The sequence below is a fragment of the Acinonyx jubatus genome, chromosome C2 (genome assembly GCF_027475565.1).
Source record: "Acinonyx jubatus isolate Ajub_Pintada_27869175 chromosome C2, VMU_Ajub_asm_v1.0, whole genome shotgun sequence".
Classification (NCBI taxonomy): Eukaryota; Metazoa; Chordata; class Mammalia; order Carnivora; family Felidae; genus Acinonyx; species Acinonyx jubatus.
In genome coordinates, this window is record NC_069384.1 from 2,642,883 (window position 1) to 2,662,686 (window position 19,804).

Sequence of the window (19,804 nt, forward strand, 5' to 3'; positions counted from 1 at the left end):
TGTGCTGATGGCTCAAAGAGCCTGGATGGAACCTGCTTCGGATTCCGTGTCTCCCTCTCTCTCTGCCCCTCCCATCCTCATGTGCATGCTCTGTCTTAAAAATAAATAAACGCTAAAAAAAATTTTTAAAAGGGGCGCCTGGGTGGCTCAGTCAGTTAAGTGTCTGACTCTTACTTTTGACTCAAGTCTTAATCTCACAGTTTGTGGGTTCAAGCCCCGTGTCAGGCACAGAGCTTGCTTGGGATTCTGTCTTCCTTTCTCTCTCTGCCCCTCTCCTGCTCACTCTCTGTCTCTCTCTCTCACTCAATAAATAAACATTAAAAAAACTAAAAAGAAAAAACAACAGAACCCCCAGTCCCAACCAAAAAAGAGAGTTAGGAAATCAAGAAATTAAGCAATTCTGGACCTTCCTGGGGAAAGAGCTAAAACACCACCTACGTCCCAGGACTGGAACACAAGCTGGATCAGACCGGGGACTTCCAGAGGCCGGGAAAACGGGAATCATCTCAAATGGAGGAAGGGAAGAGAGCAGACGCGTGCGTCCCGGAGCACGAGGGAAAGTCCGGAAGAGGCTCAGAAGAGTTCCAAACCCCGCGCACCACACGGACTTGAACCTCCAAGGACTTGAACGTCCACACCAGGCAGGAGGGGCGGGCACTGTTTGATGCCAGGTCTCTTGTGCTGTTTGCCAACATACGTGTCCCCAGGAGAGACATGAAGGCAAAGGCCACATCTTTTAAAGGGCAGGCTGACATTCTTCCGGTATCTTCCAAATGCAGTTATGCTGCAGAAGGGCCCTTTCTATCCCAGGACTACTAAGGAGAAAAAGTAAAGCGCTTCCTCCGAAGGCAGCCACCTTGAGGCCCCAGGGGTTCTTAAAGATGAGAGGCTGAATCGAAAGGACCCCCCGCCACTCCCACCCCCGCCCCGTCACGCGTCTCTAGGAGATCCTGACGCGTCCGGGGCCCCGCCGCCCTGCGGCTTAGCGGTGGGCATACCATCCCTCTGCCCCAGCCCACGTCGCTCGGCAGGTAGGGGTCTCAATCTATGTTCCAGGCCAGCGGCCTCCCAATGCACCCGCTGCCCACCCACTGCCCTCCTCCTGAGGGGTGTCTGAGCCAGTCCACGGTGGCAAACGCGTCCCTGCGCAAAAGAGTACGATCTCCACCGGCCACCAGACACGTCCCAGGTCTCAGGTCTGCTTCTGCACCGACGGGCCCGGAGAGTCCAAGAACGAGGCTGCCTTCTGCAGCAGGCCCCGCAGGCAGCCATCTCCCCAGGATCTGCCAGGACCCCCCAGGGCCCTGCCTTCCCGGCTCAGCAGCGACACGGTGTTTAAACGGGTTCTGAGCGAAGGCCCAAGTCACATCCTCCAAGCTGCTGGAATTCAGGAATCTCATGTCTCCCTGCCACCAGGACCCTTCAGGGCCGCACCTCTCCACGGTGACCCTCCAGTGCTACTCCCCCTCCCAGGACAGAGGTCACATGTGTCTGATGCAAGCTCCTCTCTGGGAGCCTGCAGAGGGCACGCAGCCCTGCCGACACCTTGACATCAGCTTCTGGCCCCCAGCACGGTGAGGGAGTACATCTCTGTGGTTTCAACCCCCCGGCTTGCAGCACGAGGGAGAGCGACCCCAGGACACGCACACGCCACCCTAAGCCTCGGGACCTGCTGGACCTTCAACACAGCGGCACGGAAGTGGGCTGTGGGGCTGCCTGGGGGATGCCAGGGTCCCCCCTCCCCCAGTGGGTGACGCAGACGCGGGAGTGGCTGCCGAACGGACACGCGCACACACAGACGCCGTGGGGCTGGAAGCGACTGGACCTCCCAGCTTGGGGGAATTTTAAGTTTCCAACTTCCAAAAGGAGGCGACCCCAGCAGCGTCTGGTGCGTGAGGCGGCCAGCGGCAGGCTGCACACCATCTCTCGTCACCACATCCTTCCCTTCGCTTTCCCACCCCTAGAACGGAAGGTCGGAGCAGCGGGAAGGCCCAGCCCCGCCCAGGGAGGCACCCCAGGCGCGCCCCTGGCCTGTGTGACCTCGACCTGGCGGCCCTCCCTCCGTGGATGGGGTCACGGAGTCCACGAGCCTGCCCTCGCTCCCCTCACTCTGCAAACATGGGGTCACCCCGCCTGACACTCGACCTCCTCTGCAGCTGGTCACTAAAACGTACTTGGGACTCTGGCCTGGAAGCAAATCCAAAACCAGGGCCAGGTTCTGCCCCTTTCTCTCCCGTGCGACGCTTTCCTCTGCCTGGGGAAGGCGGCTGCGAGCGCTGGGCTCTGCGGACCCGGCAAAAAGCAGGCTGGGAACCGTGGCCCCTGACGCCCGGGATTCGCAGGCCTGCGCCACCCTCACCCCGGAGCGGCGGGAGCTCCCCGGGCACGGGCCCTCGCCATGCCAGCACCACGGGCCGAGCTCCGTGCGGGCGGTGCCCCCGGGAGCCCTGGCCCCATCTGACTGCCAAGAGGATTGCTCTCGCTTTGCTCATGAGGCTTGGAGAGGCTCCACAGGCGGGGCCCCGTCCCTGAGCCAGAAGTCCAGGACAAAGGGACACTGCAGTCAGTCCCCACCGGGGCTTCTCCAGTCTCTCCAAACCCGTGGAGTCCAGCCAGAGTCCACCTTCTGCCACCCTCTGCGAGTTCTCCTCCCGTGAGAATAGTCGGGCGCTGTGTGAACCAGTGCACCTGACTCTAGCTGTATGGCGTCGGCCAGAATTGAGCATCTACACGCCATCCCCCCCGCCCCGACTAAGCACAGCTCTGGGCGTTGCGGGACGCGTCCCCTCGGAGTCCCTGCTGCAATCTGCAAGTGTGTGGCTTCGCGGCTATCCCAGGCTCTGCCCAACCCCGCCCATGCCGTGCCAAGGCTGGTCCGAGGTCAGTCAGCAGGCCGTCCCACCCCTCTGTGCCCCAGCGGGGCGCAGAGGTGGGCGGTGGGAGGGCTGCAAGATGCCAGCGTGGGACCCTGTGGAGCACCCTGCAGGAGTGACAGATTGATCCTACCGGAGCTAAGCAGTCCAGCCTTGGCAAGTGTTTGCAGGCTGATAAGGAATCTAGACTCTCATCAAGGAAGCACCAAGTAGCTGCGGGGAGAAAGTGCCCCACGGACTAAGAAATTTCCGGAAATTAATTGTTCTTGTTATGAGCTGAGCTATGTTCCCCAAATTCCTCTGCGGGAACCCTGGCCCCCAGCACCTCAGAACGTGACTGTATTTAGAGACGGCATCTTGAAAGAGGTAATTAAGGTAAAATGAGGTCAGTAGGGTGGCCCTGATGCAATCTGACTGGTGTCCTCACCTGACACGCACAGGGGGACCAAGTGAAGGTAGCCACCTACACGCCACGGAGAGACAGACATCTCAGGAGGACACGGCCTTGCTGACACCTCGATCTTGGACTTCCAGAACCAAGTGAGAACAAACTATCGTCTACACAGCCTGATCTGCACTACTTTGTTATGGATGCCTGAAATCACACCGATACTGTCCTGTTTGGGGTCCAGCTTGGCGGGGAGCATGTTTGGAGGACCCCCACCCCTGGTTTCCGCCCCTCCATCCCCTGAGACTGCATCTTATTTCTGTAATTAGGAAGAAGGTGATGAAGCCCAAAAAAACATACACAAGGAAGTACCTGAGGCCCCAGCCCCCACCCACTGCTGGCAGAGGTCCCAGCCTCTACGAGACGCCCCAGGCACACTACCAGGCCATCTGGCCCTGCTCTCCTCACCGGTCTTCCTGTACGGTGGGGGAGAACACAGCACCCCTGGGCACTGCTGGCCCACCTCATTCAGCAGCCTCTAAGACAGACCCCGTTCACGCACTCCATCTCCCCTAAAACAACCTGGGAAGCAGGCATCGTGACTGTTCTACAGACAAAGGAACTGAGCTCAGTGTGGAAGGTGGCCTCTTCAAGTTCAGGGACCTAACAAATATCCCCTGCCTTCAGAGACAGCCCCCCTGCCAGGCTTTTCCTGGGCCTCACAACCCCAGAAGGAAGTGCCAGGATGAGTCAAATCAGAGGCAGAGCCTCCGACCCCCAGCACACAGGTGAAGGATGCTGGGCACTGGGGAAAGCCCAGGTTAGAGTCGCAGTTCTGACCTTCAGAACGACTTCCGCGGGTGGGTGGTCTAGCCCCATCCCTAGAGTCCCCGGTGCGGAAGTTGAGAGCATGCGCCTGGGAGGGAAGGGCATCACTGCAGGACCCAGGTGAGCCAAGGAGGGGAACGGGTGCCCAGTGCAAGGAGAAAGGAGGAGTGTATGCAGACACGGAGGAGGGACTGGGCACAGGACACAAGGAAGCCAGCGGGGGGCCGCACACCCCTGCCAAGGACAAAGCTCCCAAGGCTGTGTGGCCAAGAAGGGGTGTCCCTCCTTGGGACACCAGCAGGCTGAAGTTGTTCTTGAGCCCTTCCTGCTTCTGACTGCCCTGCCAGGTGTGCCCCTGCACCTTTCTCCCAAGCACAGTGCCACCCCAGCGGCCCTGCCCACATAATCCACCTACATGTAACCAAGCTTCCCCTTCCCCAGAGAGCTAGGAGCAGGCAATCCACGGGCCATACCTGCTTCTTGCTGGGGGGTGTGGGTGTGTGTGTGTGTGTGTGCAGGCCAGGGACAACGGGCCAAAGGTGGGCAGTCCAGGGGAGCCATGACCTTGTCATGACCACCCAGCCCTCCCGCTGGGCAGACAAGGGAAGGAAGCGCCCATCACCGGTGCTGCCTCCAGACTGGCATGAGAGCCCACGCCACCCGGGCCTCCTTCTGCACCTCCAAGAGCCACCCAGCCATAACCTTGCGGCTGGAATAGGAAGCAGTGGGTGCCCGGCCAGTGAGGCCCCAACAAGGACAGGCGCGGGAGGTCTGTCATTAAGCAAAGGCTACGGTACTTGAAAAGCAGCTTCTAAAGCCAAAAAGGCAGGCGCTGAGTCGCTCTCTGGGCTTTTCTTCAACAACACCTGCAGGTAGGCCACCTCTGCCCTGTCCGCCTCTCTGGCCACCACCGCCCCCAGCCGCAAGGTGGGACCCAACCCGGCCGGCAGAAGCCAGGGTCCGCGAGCTCGCTCCTCCTCCTGGCAGGTGGACGCGCCAAACACCTGCCTTCCCTCCCTCGCCCTGCGCCTCCCCCCTCCAGGGTCCGGAGGCCCCGCGCCGCATTCTCCCGCCTCCAGAGAGTCTCCGGCCCCCCGCCGCCGCAGGCAGGGGTGCGGGTGGCGAGTGCGCCACAGCCTGCGCGCGGGGGCCTGGCCCTCGGCAGCCCCCCCCCCCCAGCCCAGTGCTTCTGCCCCCGCAGAACGCGGACCCGGCGGCCGAGCCAAGGTCACGGAGCCCGCACGCCCGGCGCGGGGACCCCCGGCCGGTTACGTAAGCCGCGCCGGCTGGCGGCGCGTACCTGCAGCGGGAACGTGGCCGCCCGGTTGCCCACGTAGCCGCGGACGACGTGGCTCTGGATGGAGAGCACCCGGCACTCCTCCTCCATGCCGGGCCTGCCGCGGCGGCGCGGGGCCGGGCGGGCGTCCGCGTGTGCGCCGCTCGCTGGGCTCCGCTCGGCTCCGCTCGGCGCAGGCGCTCGGCTCGCGCGCCAGGCCGCCTCCCTGTGACCTCAGCGCGGCCGGCAACCGCGGGTCCCGCTCGGCGCGGGGGTGGGCGGGGGCGGGGCTTCCGCGCAGCCCCGCCCACCGGCCCGCCCGCGCGGGGACCGGGACAGCGGGAGCCGCGCCCCGCCGGCCCGGGGGGCGGCGTCACGGCGGCTCCCGGCGCGTGGGCGGGCGCAGCCACCCTGAGAGACGCCTGGGTAGCTCTTTCCGGTCCGGCGGGCGAGGGCGCTGCCGCGTCGCCCCTTTCGGGCAAGAGGTCCGCGGGCCTCGCCTCTGACCTCCGGGCCGCACACCCCGGCGCGCTGCCGGACCCGAGCGCTTGCGACAAGGACAGCCGGCGCCGCGACAGTGCGCGAGGGCCGGGGGTCCCCGGGGCCTCGCCCCCGTATAGCCCGCTCACCGCTCCAGGGGCGTCAGGCCGGGCCCGGGGCCACCCCTCCGGCCACCGTGCTGGCCGGTGCCGCGACGCACTAGCCCCGAGCCCGCCCTGCTCGCCGGGGGGCGCCGGTCCAGGGGACGCGGAGCGGGCCGTCGTGCCGCCACCCCGCATAGGCCTGGGGGGCGGGGGCCACAACTCCGCGGTGTCTTGAGACCCTGGGGACCCCAAGGCGCCCCGTCCTGGGACACGTGGCTAGTCCTGCCGCAGGGTGCCCCTGACCGACCCCGTGGTCCTTATCCATCCAGTACCTCCACCCATTATCCACGTTCAGAGCCCACAGCAAGCACGAGTTGCCCCCCCACACACACACCCAACAGTCACGACCCTGCCCTTCACCTCCTACTTCCACTGCCACCAGGCTGAGGGCACTCCCTGGGCTCCCCCACACTGTCCCCGCGCTGTCTCGGGGGCTGACTTCCAGACTGGGTGATCTGGGTCCCTTGTGGTGAAGGCTGCATGTGCTTAAACCTCTGCAGCCTGGGGAAAAGGCCGGTGGAGCAGCCACGGGTGCTGGGGCAGTGAGGAAGGGGGCAGTGCCTTAACTGTCCACACTGTCCAGACTGTCCAGACTGTCAAGAGGAAACCTGTCATAATTAAAACCAGTGGCAGGAATAAGAACAGCTAACATTTATTGAGCGGTTACTATGTGCCAAGCCTATTTCACACATTAACGTTTAAACTCCACAGCACCTTACGTGAGAGAGGTTCATCCGGTTTTACCAATGGGGAAACAGGAAGAGAAACTGAATGCCACAGAATTAGTGACAGCCATTGCTGGGAGAGACCCTGCGGGCCCGCAGCGACCAGCAGGCTAGCCGTCGCCCTCACGGCCTTTTCTCTCTCCTACAACGTGAGGTCAGCTGCCCTTGGCTCTTGGGAGGGCCTGATGAATCTCTCTCTGCAGCCGATCTTACCCCCTCCCCACCTTGATCCTTCATTCACCGTCCCTCTTTTTCTGGGCAAACCTGTAAGCCCCCTCCCCCATTCTTCGTCCCCACCCCCTCCTACCTTCAGCCCAGGTAAATCCAGAGCACTAAGAGGGGAAGAGGCTGACAGGCCTCTGGGACTTGAGGCTGTGGTACCCTCTTCCTTGACAGAGGGCCCAGGGAGAGGTCAAAAGCCTGGGAATGACATTTTGGTGAATCGACTTTTCGTTGAGCTTCGGGAAGTTCTAGGTTCCTCACTCCCAGTGCCCATGGTTCTCAAACTAGTCACCAGAGAGTCACCTGGGGAACCCGGTAACCTGGCCAAGGCCCAGCCCAGTCCCACTTCACAAAGCCTGGGCCCCAGGGCAGCCTTTCAACTCTACAGCTGCAACTGGGGCCTCTCAGATTAGGCAGATGAGTGAATTTGGTATTTTGGGAGCCCCGTTGGTTGCTGCTAATTATCAGTCCACAAACCTCTTTCCCGATGACTCAGAAAGTGAAGACCTTCAGAAACCACCAGTCTGTGGGAAAGATACCCCAATCCTGGCCAGCCAAGTGATGGTGGGCCATCTCACCTCTGTGTCTGGTCGGGCAGGGGTGCAGAGCCCCTCAGGACCCCTTCCACCCACTCCTGTGCCCCTCCGGGGCAGACCTGCCCTCCGCGGGACAGGAAGCTGTCCCCAGCTCTTAGCTGATTGGGAAGAGGCAGCGGACTGCAGGGCCCCTGCTTGGGAGGAGGGCTGGAGCCACAAGTGGGTGGGGTCCAGGAGGTTCCAAGAAGGTCGTCTACCAAGAAAGAACCCGAGAACTGAGAGACTTCTCTCATACTCTGAGCTCGGTTTCCAAAAGAGCACTTGAGTTACTACTGCTCTCTGAGCAGCTGGTGCTAATATGTGTCCGGGAAGGACACGAAGCCTTGGAAAATGACCACGATTTTGGTGACCGTGGGTCAGTGATTGTTGTTGTTGTTGTGTTTTTACATGTATTTATTTTGAGAGAGGCAGAGACAGCGTGAGCAGGGGAGGGGCAGGGAGAGAGAGGGAGAGAAAGAGAGAGAGGGTCTGCACCGTCAGCATAGACCCTGACGTGGGGCTCGAACTCACAAAACTTGCAGATTGTGACCTGAGCTGAAACTGAGAGTTGGACGCTTTACCTACTGAGTCACTCAGGTTCTCTGATGGGTAATTTTTTTTTTTTAAAGCTTTCCATTTGGACGCAGTGATGGGTAAACCCTGTAAGCACATCTTCTTTCTTTCTTTCTTTCTTTTTTTTTAACATTTATTTATTGTTGAGAGACAGAGAGAGACAGAGCATGAGCAGGGAGAGGGGCAGAGAGAGAGGGAGACACAGAATTCGAAGCGGGGCTCCAGGCTCCGAGCTGTCAGCACAGAGCCCGACACAGGGCTCGAACCCACGAACAGCAAGATCATGACCTGAGCCGAAGTCGGACGCTTAACCGACTGAGACACCCAGGCGCCCCAAGCACATCTTCACCTAAACCCTGGTGGCATTTGAAATGCCCAAATCCAGAGTGCACACGCAGAGGGCAGCCTGGGCAGAGGCTCATCCAGTTAGGGGTGTTAGGAGTCGTGTTCTTTGACGCAACGGTGGTGCTCGGGTCTGTGGAGGCCCACAGGTTTGGATGGGCGCCTGTGCCCCAACAGCCGGCACAGCCCAGCGCCTAACACCTTTGAAGGAGGACTTTGGCCACAGCCATTCGTGCCTCGGTCTGTACTTTCTGATTATGCCCTCGCTTCCAGCTCATCTTTTAACTCAGGCGAAGCGCCCCCTGGTGGGAGCCCCAACTCCCCCCTCAGGCAACACGCACCGCCCGGAGCCGGGGAGACCCCGCGTGATTGACCCCAAGACAGTGATGGACCTGACCTTCACTGCCCACCTGCACGGACCTACCGCCTTTGCCCCACTTTTCCTGACCCCAAACCCAAGTATTTCCCGCACTTTGGGGACAGTCTTTGAAACATCCACCGTCTTCCCCTGTGTCCCCCCCACCTGCCACGCCAGAGGGATGCTGTGACCTGGCCTGGGAAAAGGCTGGCTGATCCCACCTTCCCTTGGAGGTGAACTTGACATACAGGCTGCCTGATCCGGGTTGAACTGTGTTCTCCCCGCAATTCACATGTCACAGTCCTAACCCCTGAAAATGTGACCTTGTTTAGAAACAGGGCGTTTTGCAGATGTAATCAAGTTAAAATGAAGTCGTCAGGGTGGGCCCTAAATCCAGCATGGCTGGTGTCCTTAGGAAGAGAGGAAGACGAGACGGGGAGATGATGGCCACATGCAAGCCGCGGCCAGAGGCATGGAACAGACGCTCCTTCACAGCCCCCGGAAGGAGCCAGCCCTGGGGACACCTTGATCTTGGGCCTCTCACCTCCACAGCCGGAAGAGAATCACTTTTGTCTGGTGAAGCCGCCTGGCCTGTGGCTCCCGGTTACGGCCGCACCCACTACCTGCGTCCGAGTTCCAGCTTCGCTTGGGCATGCCACCTGCTAGCCATCAAGCTTGCCCCTCGTGGTCCAAGGTGACCGGCATTGGTCCCGAAGAAGCTGACCATCCTGAAAGCACAGGCTGGCTGGGCTCACCTGACATCGCGTGTCCCAGATTTTCCGAGGCCTTTCCAGTTTCAAATGTTCCGTCACCAGAGACAGTGAATACGGATTTTAGTCCCAGAAAAAGTCATCGCTGTCCCCAGGTTTCCCCGGCCAGAGTGCTGTCTCTGATGTTGGCGACAAAGGATGTCGGTCTCCAGAGATTTAACCACTGTTACAGACACACTTGTATCCACCCCCCCACCCCCCCGCTTCCATATTCCTATGTTGAAGCCCTACCCCTTCAAAGTCATGGCTTTTGGATTGGGGCCCCTGAGAGGTAATTAAAGTTAAACAGGATCGCGGGGGTCATAAGTGGCGGGGCCTGATCTGATAGGATTAGGATCCTTATGATGAAATTTGGAAGCTTTGGGTTTGCGAGCAAACGGCTAAGAAAATTCTCGAGACATTTTTGGTGCAAAAAGGTGATTTTATTGCAGCACTGGGACAGGGCCTGTGGGCAGAAAGAGCTGCATTGGGCTTGTGAGGAGAGACTGATGATATACTTATAAGTTAGTGGGGGGTTAGGGATGGCATAAGTCTCTAAGGAATTTGGAAGCAAGGCTTTCAGGACCTTGAGGGGCTCATTACTGTTAAGATAAAGTTATTTTTAATCTTTATTTTTCCTAATTTTGTTTAATGTTTATTTATTTTTGAGAAAGAGAGAGAGAGAGTGAGAGAGCACCAGCAGGGGAGAGACAGAGAGAGAGGGAGACAGAGAATCCAAAGCAGGCTCCCCGCTGTCCGTGCAAAGCCCAGCACAGGGCTTGAACCCACAAACTGAGATTGTGACCTGGACTGAAGTCGGACGCTCAACCGCTCAACTGCTCAACTGACTGAGCCCCCCCAGGCGCTCCTGTGTTGAGTCTTGAATAAAACATAAACATAAAGGCTCTAAGGCAGCCATGAGTTGCTTGAGGGAGGTCACACTCTGCGTGTTTCAGGTGTCTATCAGCGGGCTGTGAGCTGTCAGGAGATTTAATTTAAGTGACATTTCTCTTGCTTTGTTTCCCTCATCACATAGAAGAAGGAACAGCAGAGAGCCGGCTCTCTGTGCCTGAAGCGCGGAGGACAGGAACGAGAGCATGCGCTGAGCGGCGGGGGGGGGGGGGGGGGGGGGGGGGGTGCTCACATGGGGACCTGCATCAGAGCAAGTCCAAGTGGAATCTTTGACTTTGAGCGTCCAGAACCGTGAGAAAATAAAGGTGGGTGGTTTAAGCCGCCCAGCCTGTGGTGTTTTGTGGCGGCCTGAGCGGGCATCCTTTTTTTTTTGCCTTACAAATCATGCATTTCTTCAAGGCCCTGCCGCTATTTTTAGAATACACCGCTTCGAAGACTGTAACTGCGGGCCAGGAAGGCGCACACGAGGTGTGTCTGTCCCAACGCCGGCTTTATTCGGTCATAAAGAGAAGTTAGTCATACTTATAAAGCAGGTTCAGGATTCCAGGCTCAGTGATATTTTGCCACGTGGTCAGATGTGTCTTCTTACGCGGCAGACAGAGCAGAACCGAGGACAGGCCACACAACACACAAGATAACAGAGCGGTTAGGAAGTTAACAAACGAACTCGAAGTCAGTCTGCGGACCTGGGGTTGAGATAAGGCCTATGTCTGTCGGGTCCGGGTCAGCGCTCGGCACTCGGCGGGCTCACTGCTCAAACAGCGGAGGGTCTCTGTTCCTTTTGGAGATGAACCGTGTGACTCTTGATCTCGGGGTGGTGAGTTCGAGCCCCATGTTGGGTGTAGAGATTACTTGAAAAAAAAAAAAAAACAACAACAACCAGGCAATAACTGAACCTGAAGCTTGGATTACAGGTTGTTTTTTATTTGAACAGATTATCTTTTTTGCTTCCCTCTGGGGAATAGCCAAGATTTTTTGGAACCTTTTGAGCGCTTTGGCTCAGTGACTCTAGGAGCACTAGAGAACGCCCTGGATTCTTTCCTGACCCGTTCCAGGTGTGGTTTTCTATTTCTTAATCCTCGAACACGCTCGTCTGGTTTGAGGCTGACCCTACAGTCTCCAGGTCAATGAGCTGGTCACTATGACAACCTCCGGGCTGGGCTGTCCTTGATCCCCAGTCTCCACCTGAAATAGCTCCACACCATCTGGAGAGTTTTCTCCCGAGAGTTCAGAAGAATGTGTGATAAGTGTCATCTTAAACCCAGGGTGGGGCGATCTCTGCTCAAGGTTCCCACCTGAGAAATAACCTTGAGCCTCATTGTCTCTTCCTGACCAGACTCTATTGGAAATGTTTCTTCTTTCTCCTTAGTTCTCCTTAGTAATACTTTAATTCAGAAAAGACTCAAAATCTGGGCCAACAGCCAGGAAATCAGACCCTCAAGGGGCCTGTTGGGGCAAATTATTTACAGAGAAAGAACAGAGGGAAAGTGAGGGGATTCGCTCTTGTACTGGGAGCTCCATGCCTGGGAGTGGCTGGATTTTCATCCCATCTAATGGGAAGCGATTGGCTGACCTGGATGGCATGGGGTTCCCTTCACGGCAGCTGCTCTTCCTTACTGTGCCCCACAGAGATTCACAAACATCCCTCGGGGGCCTCCAGCTGTAAGTGAAGCTCATGTCGCAGAGAACTTGGGGGGATGACGACCATTACAAGGAAGAAAATGAAGCTGCTTGCAGCCCCATGGTCTTGGGGGTGTATGGCTTTCTCGTCTTCTCTCCGGGCACGCCGGTGTGCTTTTACACGAACGTGGCAAGTGCTCATGAATCACAACAATGTTAGGGGCGCCTGGGGGGCTCCGTCGGCTAAGCATCCGACTTCAGCTCAGGTCGTGATCTCACAGTTCGTGAGTTCAAGCCCCGCGTCGGGCTCTGTGCTGACAGCTTGGAGTCTGGACCTGCTTCAGATTCTGTCTCCCTCTCTCTCTGCCCTTCCCCCACCCGTGTTCTGTCTCCGTCTCTCAAAAATGAATAAAAACATGCAAAAAAATTAAGAAACATACCGACATTATGCTCTGTAGACAAAGATTGGGATTGTAGTTGATTATGTATATTCGTATGTTTTTCTACTTCCCACACGTCGTCCGATGTTCTCGGTGACCTTTGATGCCTACGTAACTTGCATCGCATGAACTTACAAGAATTTAATGAACCCTCTTATTGAATAGTCAGGTTGGGCCCAGTCTTTCACTGTTGTAAATATTTCACTGGCCTTACTTGTAAGTGAATCTTTGTGTGCATTTCTGATGACTTTCTTAGTATAACTTCCTTGAAGTGGAAAGACAGGTAAAAGAGAAGTTTGCATCTTTTGATTCTTAGTATATAGACGTGTTGTCAAATTACACTTGAGGAATGTGTGTAATGTACATGCCTGTCAGCCCTCAGTGATGATTTCAGCTCAGCTTTGTCAGGATTAGGTATCTGTATTTTTAAAGACTCCTTGAAAATTGGCAAGCCAAAAACACAGGAGGCGTTTTTAGGTACGAGTTTGTACAATTTCTCCCTAGAGTTTTATGGAAGATCAAAAGTGCAAATAAAAGGGGTTAATCTAACTGTGGAAGCTGAATTTTTAACGTTTGTTTTTTAACTTTATTTATTTGTTCTTTGGCAGGGCGGGGGGGGGGGGGGGGGAGTCCCAAGCGGGCTCAGCGCTGTCAGCATAGAGCATGACGTGGGGCTTGATCCCATGAACCGTGAGATCACGACCTGAGCTGAAATCAAGAGTCCATGCCTGAGCCACCCAGGCGCCCCGTGGAAGCTGGAGTTTTAGAAGCAGAGGATCTTCCGTTTGCTTCCGAAACCACACGAAGAAGGCTGACCTGGACCGGGTCGTGCATCGTCAGAAGCCACCAGTGCACACATCTCAGCGCCTGCGGCCCTCACTATGCCCGAGGTCCCCTCCGCTCACCAGCACCTCATCTGGAGAAGAGGAAGGTCAGGTCCTGCACAGTTCTCGTGGAAATCACCCCTGGCCATAAACGTGGGGCATTCGATATATGCTGGGGGTTAATCAAACCCGCTTTCCTACCAGACTGGAACTCCATTAACACGGGGAACAGGGCTGTCCTGTACGCCAACATCTTCACTGTGCTGATTGGTGGCAGTCAAATAAATGGAGAGAGGGAGGAGGGAGGTGGGGGGAGGGTTGGACAGGAGGTTGGGTGCGTGTGTGCGTGTTGAGAACAGTTTCCCAAACACTTAAATGTAGAACCACCGTATGATCTGGTAATCCCACTTCTGCAGAGACGCCCAAAAGAATTGAAAGCAAAAGAACTCCCAGATACCATACACCCACGTTTGCAGCAGCACTCGCTCACAGGAGCCAAAGAACCAAGCATCCATCGAGGCAGCAACGGATCAACAAAACGTGGGACGTGCTTGTTGAAAAGAAAACCACAGGTCCGAAATGGCATCACGCAGACTGAGCTCCCAAACCGGGGCTTCGGCTCTAACCTCACCGCAGTTGCAACTTCCCCCAGAAACGTGGTCCATCAAACAGCACCAACGAGCCGACCGCTCGGGCCCTCTCCCTCCTCCGGAGAAAGATGAGGTCAAGTGCATGGTAAGACCCCTCGCCTCTCCCCGCACGGGAAACTGGCTTTGCCCGGAAAAATTCTTTCACGAATAACCTTCTATCCCACCCTCCTTCCGTAAAAACCTTCCGATTCGTACACCTCCTTGGAGCACCCCCTCTACTTGCCAGATGGCTGTGTTGCCTGATCCATGAATCGGTGAATAATTAGATTTTTAAACTGATTGGTTGAATGTTTGTTATTTAACAATGCGGTGTCTCCCCGATCGCGTGGGGGTCCCCAAATGTGGCATGATGATCCCTACACTGCCTGGTTTGCCCAGGTGGTGAAAGAAATCACCTGCGGCAGCACAGAGGAGGTAGAGGTTTATAGAATGCATGGCCAGGGACTGGGGGGGCAGGGCAGCGGAGGAGGGACTGTCTGCATGGAGGCAGTGGGTGGGGGCTGTCTTTAAAGGGGGAAGGGTAGGGGCATGGGGACAAATGGCATCTTCCCTTTCTTGGTACCTGTGTCTGGATGAAAGTAGCCCATTGGTCAGTTAGGGCCTCTGGGTATTTTGAGGCGGGTCGCCCGATGGGCCTGTAAGGGTTAAGTGGTAGTGTAGGGCTAACCTGTAGCCTTGAGAAATAACAGCTTTGTTCTGACACTGTAGGTTAGGAGATAACAGCCTTGTCCTATCCATCAAGGGAACAAAAGTTCAAGGAAAATCAACTGGATTAGCATTTGACTGGATTGGGGCAAGGGCATGTCTGAACTGTTTCTACCCCCATCTGGGAACTATCTCTTTGTTCTGTTCCCAGGTGATGATAAGACGACGTGGTTTCGGCTATAAAAACTCTGTACCCCGGCTGATCGAGGCTGCACTCTGATCAAGAGTGTCGGTCCCGATCAGTCGGCCTTGCCTCTCATTGCAATAAACTTTGCTGGGACTGTCACTGGTGCCCGTAGCATTCTGTTCAGGAGTCGTGTGGATGCAACAGGCCTGGGTGTCGAGGTGGCTGTGGTCACTGAGGGCCCTTTCGCCTTGCTCTACATGCCATTGTTCAAGCCTGTGGCCTAGAAGCAGCCTCTACGAACAATACGTACGACACGCTATTGTTCGGCCTCAAAAAGTAGGAACATTCTGACACCGGCCGTACCGCGGATGAGCCTTGAGCACACGGTGCTCACGGATACGATCCGGACACAAAAGACGATACTGTGCAAGTCCGCTTACACGAGGAGGCGCCGAGACGGAAGGCAGGACGGTGGGCGCCAGGGCTGGGGGAGGGGCTGGGGGGGTCTGTGTATCGTGGGGACAGAGTTCCTGTTCCGGGAGATGGAGAGTCCAGGAGACGGAGGGAGGGGTTGGCTGCACAACCAAGTGAATGGACTCAACGCCACCGGCCTGTCCACGTAAAATGGTCAAGAAGGTAAAAGCACGTTTCGTATGTTTTACCGCAAGCTTGGGGTAAGATCCAGTGTAATGAAAGCAAGTTCCCTATTCTCCCAGAGCCTCCGTATCAGATTTAGCATAATAAGCCCAAGTGATGGACCAAGGGCTGAAAAACATCCCTTTAGGACAAAACACAAAACCGGGGCTGTGGCTGGGCGTTCTGGTTCATTCCGGATGCTGCTGGAGGGCTGTTGCTGGCACAAGCAGAGACTGGGCCTGTGGGCGGCCAGGCTGGGTTGGGGACTGGGGCCGAGAGCCTTCCTGCCAGGGAGGGGCCTGTCCCCGGAGGTCCCCAGGGTGAGGGTGGCCTGATGCTCAGTCTGTGCATAGTAGTATCTGCTCCCCTTGGGTAGACAGTGCCCAGAGGGTCCTTCTCAGCCACGCGTCCCAGCAGGCGAAGTAACTGGTCCATGTGCTTTCTGTTCCCCTGGGGTGTGGCCACAGGGGTGAGAAGACACAGACCCTGTCGCTGTGCCGTGTCCATCGAGGGCACACAGAGCCTCCTTCCCTCCTTTCTCCCACCCCCCATCCCCACCCCGTTTCCGGCCCTTCACTAGCCTTTCTGCTTTCTTCCTCTGCTGTGTCCTGCCTTCTGCTGTCCGACATGGGGCAGGGACAGCAACCTGTGTGGGTGTCCTCCCTGGCAGGCGTGCTCCCGGATGGCAGACGTAATCAAATACAAATGAAAAGCACCGAGAGGTGCACTGGTGGCCAACATATCTGTGACCAGGACTCCCAGGCTTGGCCGGACACTGCCGGGGGTGAGCCAGGAGCTTGGAGACGGAGCCTGGGGGCCCCTTACCTTACCTCTGGACGACGGTCAGGCAGAACAGGCACTCAGCCAATGAGGACCTGCACTCGAGAGCAGGCTGAACCAGCGAGAGAGATGACTTCTCTGCCCCAAAGAACACCGATACTGGTCACAAAAACATCCCAGAGGGTAGGAGTCCATTTGTGCGAAAGGTCCAGAAAAGGCAGACCCTCGGAGAAAGGAGGTAGGGGAGAGGTTGCAAGGGTGGGGGGTGGGGGTAAAGGGGAAGGAAAGGGGAGGGATGGCTGACAAGCATGTGATGGGGGGGGAAGGAAAATGTTCTAGAATTAGGTTATTGTTAGAGATGTGCAGTTCTGTGAATGGACAGAAAATCACTGAGTCGTACATGTTCAAATGGGTGACCTCTAGGGTGTATCAGATATATTCCAATTAAGCTGTTTTAAAAGTTGAAGAAATAAGGGGCGCCTGCGTGGCTCAGTAGGTTAAGCGTCCGACTTTGGCTCAGGTCACGGTCTCTCTGCTTCTCCCCTACTCACACCCCGTTACTCTCTCTCTCCCAAAAATAAACATTAAAAAAAATTTTTTTTTAAAGTTAAAGAAATAAAAAGACATTCAAAGCAAACAAAAGGAAAAAAGAAAACAGTTCTTCAAGGTGAAGTTGAGACTTAGGGGCACCTGGGTGGCTCAGTCGGTGAAGCGTCTGACTCTGCATTTCGGCTCAGGTCATGATCTCACAGTTCGTGAGTTCGAGCCCCACACCGGGCTCCGTGCTGACAGCTGACAGCGTGGAGCCTGCTTGGGATTCTGTCTCCTTCTCTCTCTGCCCCTCTCCTGCTTGCTCCCTGTATCTGTCTCAAAAGAAATAAAAATAAGCTTAAAAAAAAAAAAGTGCAGACTTAGAAAAGAGGTGGGCAAAACCGCATTCTCGTTGTTCAGACCCAAGCCAGGTCGGGACCTCCGGCCACCGCGCGGACGTGCGTGGAGCCTGGACACCATCACTTCCACCCTCGTGGGGAAAATAAGCAGACTGACAGTCTGTAACTTTCCTTAGACCTGTCAGAGCACTGAGGTCCTGAGTAGACCGCCACCCCCAAATCTGGAGGGAAGGAAGGGAACACAGAGTCACAGCTGAGATTGACTCACCCCGGGGCGGAAGCTCCCAGAACCAGGAACCATAGGAGCGGTTAAACTGTAGTTGACAAGCTGGTGGAGGCTGAGTGTGGACCAACTTGAGGGTCCAAACTCTTGTGGGGTGGGGGCCCTTGGTGGGCTCACCTCCAGGAGCCCAGCTGTAAAGACCAGAGAGAGTCCGCCGTGCTTGGCGAAGTAGGAAGGGAGGCAATGGGTTTGAAATGCCCTGAGCGGCCTCATCGTGGGCCTGGGGCGGGGGATGGGGAGGGGGGGGTCACCTACCACAGCCTGTGTGAGTCTGAGCAGGCTCCTCAGCTCCCGTCTCGGGGAGGGGGAACAGGCTAAGGACTGCTTCTGAGTGTCGCTGCCGAGGGACGTCTTTGAACATTTCTTGCAAGGCTGGTCTCCTGGCAGCAAATGCTGTCAGGCCTTGTCAGCGAGAGTCTTTATATCTCCTTCCATTTGCAGGGAAACATCACGGGAATGGGATGGGACCCTAGGTGGGGGCTCATGTCTCTCTTCTTCACCTGGTGACCTTTGCTCCTCTCCAGGTAAGGTGGCTTTTCTTTTCCTCTGACCTCTTTCAAGATCTTCTCTTTGTCTCTGATTTTCTGCAGTTTCAATATAATATGCTTATGAGTAGATTCTTTTTTTTTTTTTTTTGTATTTATTTTTCTCGGTGTTTCCTTAGCTTCCTGGACTTGTGGTTTGGCGTCTGTCATTCACTTTGGAAAGTTATCTGCTATTATGACTTCAAATATTTCTTCCGTCCCCGTCTCTCTCTTCCTTCTCCTCTGGGGATCCCATCGTGTGTGCCACACCTTTGTAATTGTCTTATAGCTCCTGGATCATCTGTTCACTTTTTTCCCCCTATTCTTTTTTCTCTCTGCATTTCAGTAGGGAAGTTTCTTTCTTTCTTTCTTTCTTTCTTTTTTTTTTAATGTTTTTATTTATTTTTGGAGGAGACAGAGACACAGCATGAGGGTGGGAGGGGCAGAGAGAGAGGGAGACACAGAATCGGAAACAGGCTCCAGGCTCCGAGCTGTCAGCACCGAGACTGACACAGGGTTCGAACCCACGAGACGTGTGATCATGACCTGAGCCGAAAGCAAGAGTTGGGCTTTTAACCCACTGAGCCTCCAGGTGCCCCTGAGCATCTGACTCTTGATTTCGGCTCAGGTCATGATCTCAAGGTTGTGGGATTGGGCCTCACATCGGGCTTTGCTCTGACAGCCCAGAGCCTGCTTGGGATTCTCTCTCTCCTGTCTGTCCTTCCCATGCTTCTGTCTCTCTCTCTCTCTCTCTCAAAATAAATAAATAAACTGAAAAAAAAGAAAAAAAAAGCTAAACATAGTCTTAGCATTCAATCCAGCAATCACACTCCTGGATATTTACCCAGTGAGTTGAAAAACTTATGTCCAGGGGCGCCTGGGAGGCTCAGTCGCTTGAGTGTCCAACTTCAGCTCAGGTCATGATCTCACTGTTTGTGAGTTCGAGCCCCATGGCTGGCTGTGCGTTGAGAGCCTGGAGCCTGCTTGGGATTCTCTCTCTCCCTCTCTCTCTGCCCCTTCCCCGCTCACTCTCGCTCTCTCTCAAAAATAAATAAACTTTTTTTTTTTTCAAAACACAGAGAGACACAGAGGAAACATAACTGCACGTCGCTAGGTGGAAGAAGGCAACGTGAAGGATCCCACCCGCGTGACCTTCTGGAAAGGGTCACACTACAGACACAGCCAAAGGAAAACCAGTGGTTGCCACGGGGTGGAGGGGAGGCAGGGAGGGATGAGTAGGGAGAGCACAGAGGGTCTTTAGGGCAGTGAAACTATATGAGGCTGTACGAGGGGTGCGTGCCATCACACGTTTGTCCAAACCCACGGAGTCCACACCACCAAGAGGGAGCCTAATATAAACTGTGGGCGTCAGTTAGGAATAATGAAGTAATGCTCATCCATTCATTGGAACAAACGTGCCCCATGCACTGGAGATGCTCAAAGAAGGGGAACTGTGTGGGGGGAGGGGTGTAGGGGAATTCTAAGTCCATACCATCTGCTCAATTGTTCTGTAAACTGAAGACTATCCTAAAAAATAAGATCTGTGAATTTATTCTTTTTTTTTTTTTTAATTTTTTAAATGTTTATTTAGTTTTGAGACAGACAGACAGAATGCGAATGGGTTAGGGGCAGAGGGAGAGGGAGACACAGAATCCGAAGCAGGCTCCAGGCTCCGAGCCGTCAGCACGGAGCCCGGCGCGGGGCTCGACCTCACCAGCCGTGAGATCATGACCTGAGCCGAAGTCGGACGCTCAGCCGACTGAGCCCCCCAGGCGCCCCTGTGAATTTATTCTTTAAAAAAAAAAAAGGGCATAGTGTGTGTGTGGTTAAAGCTCTGGGTGTTAAAGGATAGAGGGAGCA

The 19,804-nt window shown here is 55.8% G+C and overlaps 1 protein-coding gene and 1 long non-coding RNA gene across 2 annotated transcripts in view; one reads left to right on the forward strand and one right to left on the reverse strand.

Annotated features, from left to right (window-relative positions):
* The window catches only part of PDXK (pyridoxal kinase), a 32,800-nt gene extending 27,189 nt beyond the window's left edge, over positions 1-5,611 (reverse strand). Inside the window, exon 1 of the mRNA XM_027041491.2 lies at positions 5,390-5,611. Coding sequence (XP_026897292.1) covers positions 5,390-5,476 — 87 coding nt within the window. The 5' untranslated portion in view covers positions 5,477-5,611. The remainder of the gene's footprint in view (positions 1-5,389) is intronic.
* Positions 5,612-14,547: 8,936 nt separating this feature from the next.
* LOC113594342 (uncharacterized) lies at positions 14,548-19,530 on the forward strand. The gene is made up of 3 exons (XR_003414700.2): positions 14,548-16,485; positions 17,862-17,944; positions 19,024-19,530. It is a non-coding gene; the product is annotated as an uncharacterized LOC113594342 (long non-coding RNA).
* Positions 19,531-19,804: the final 274 nt, after the last annotated feature.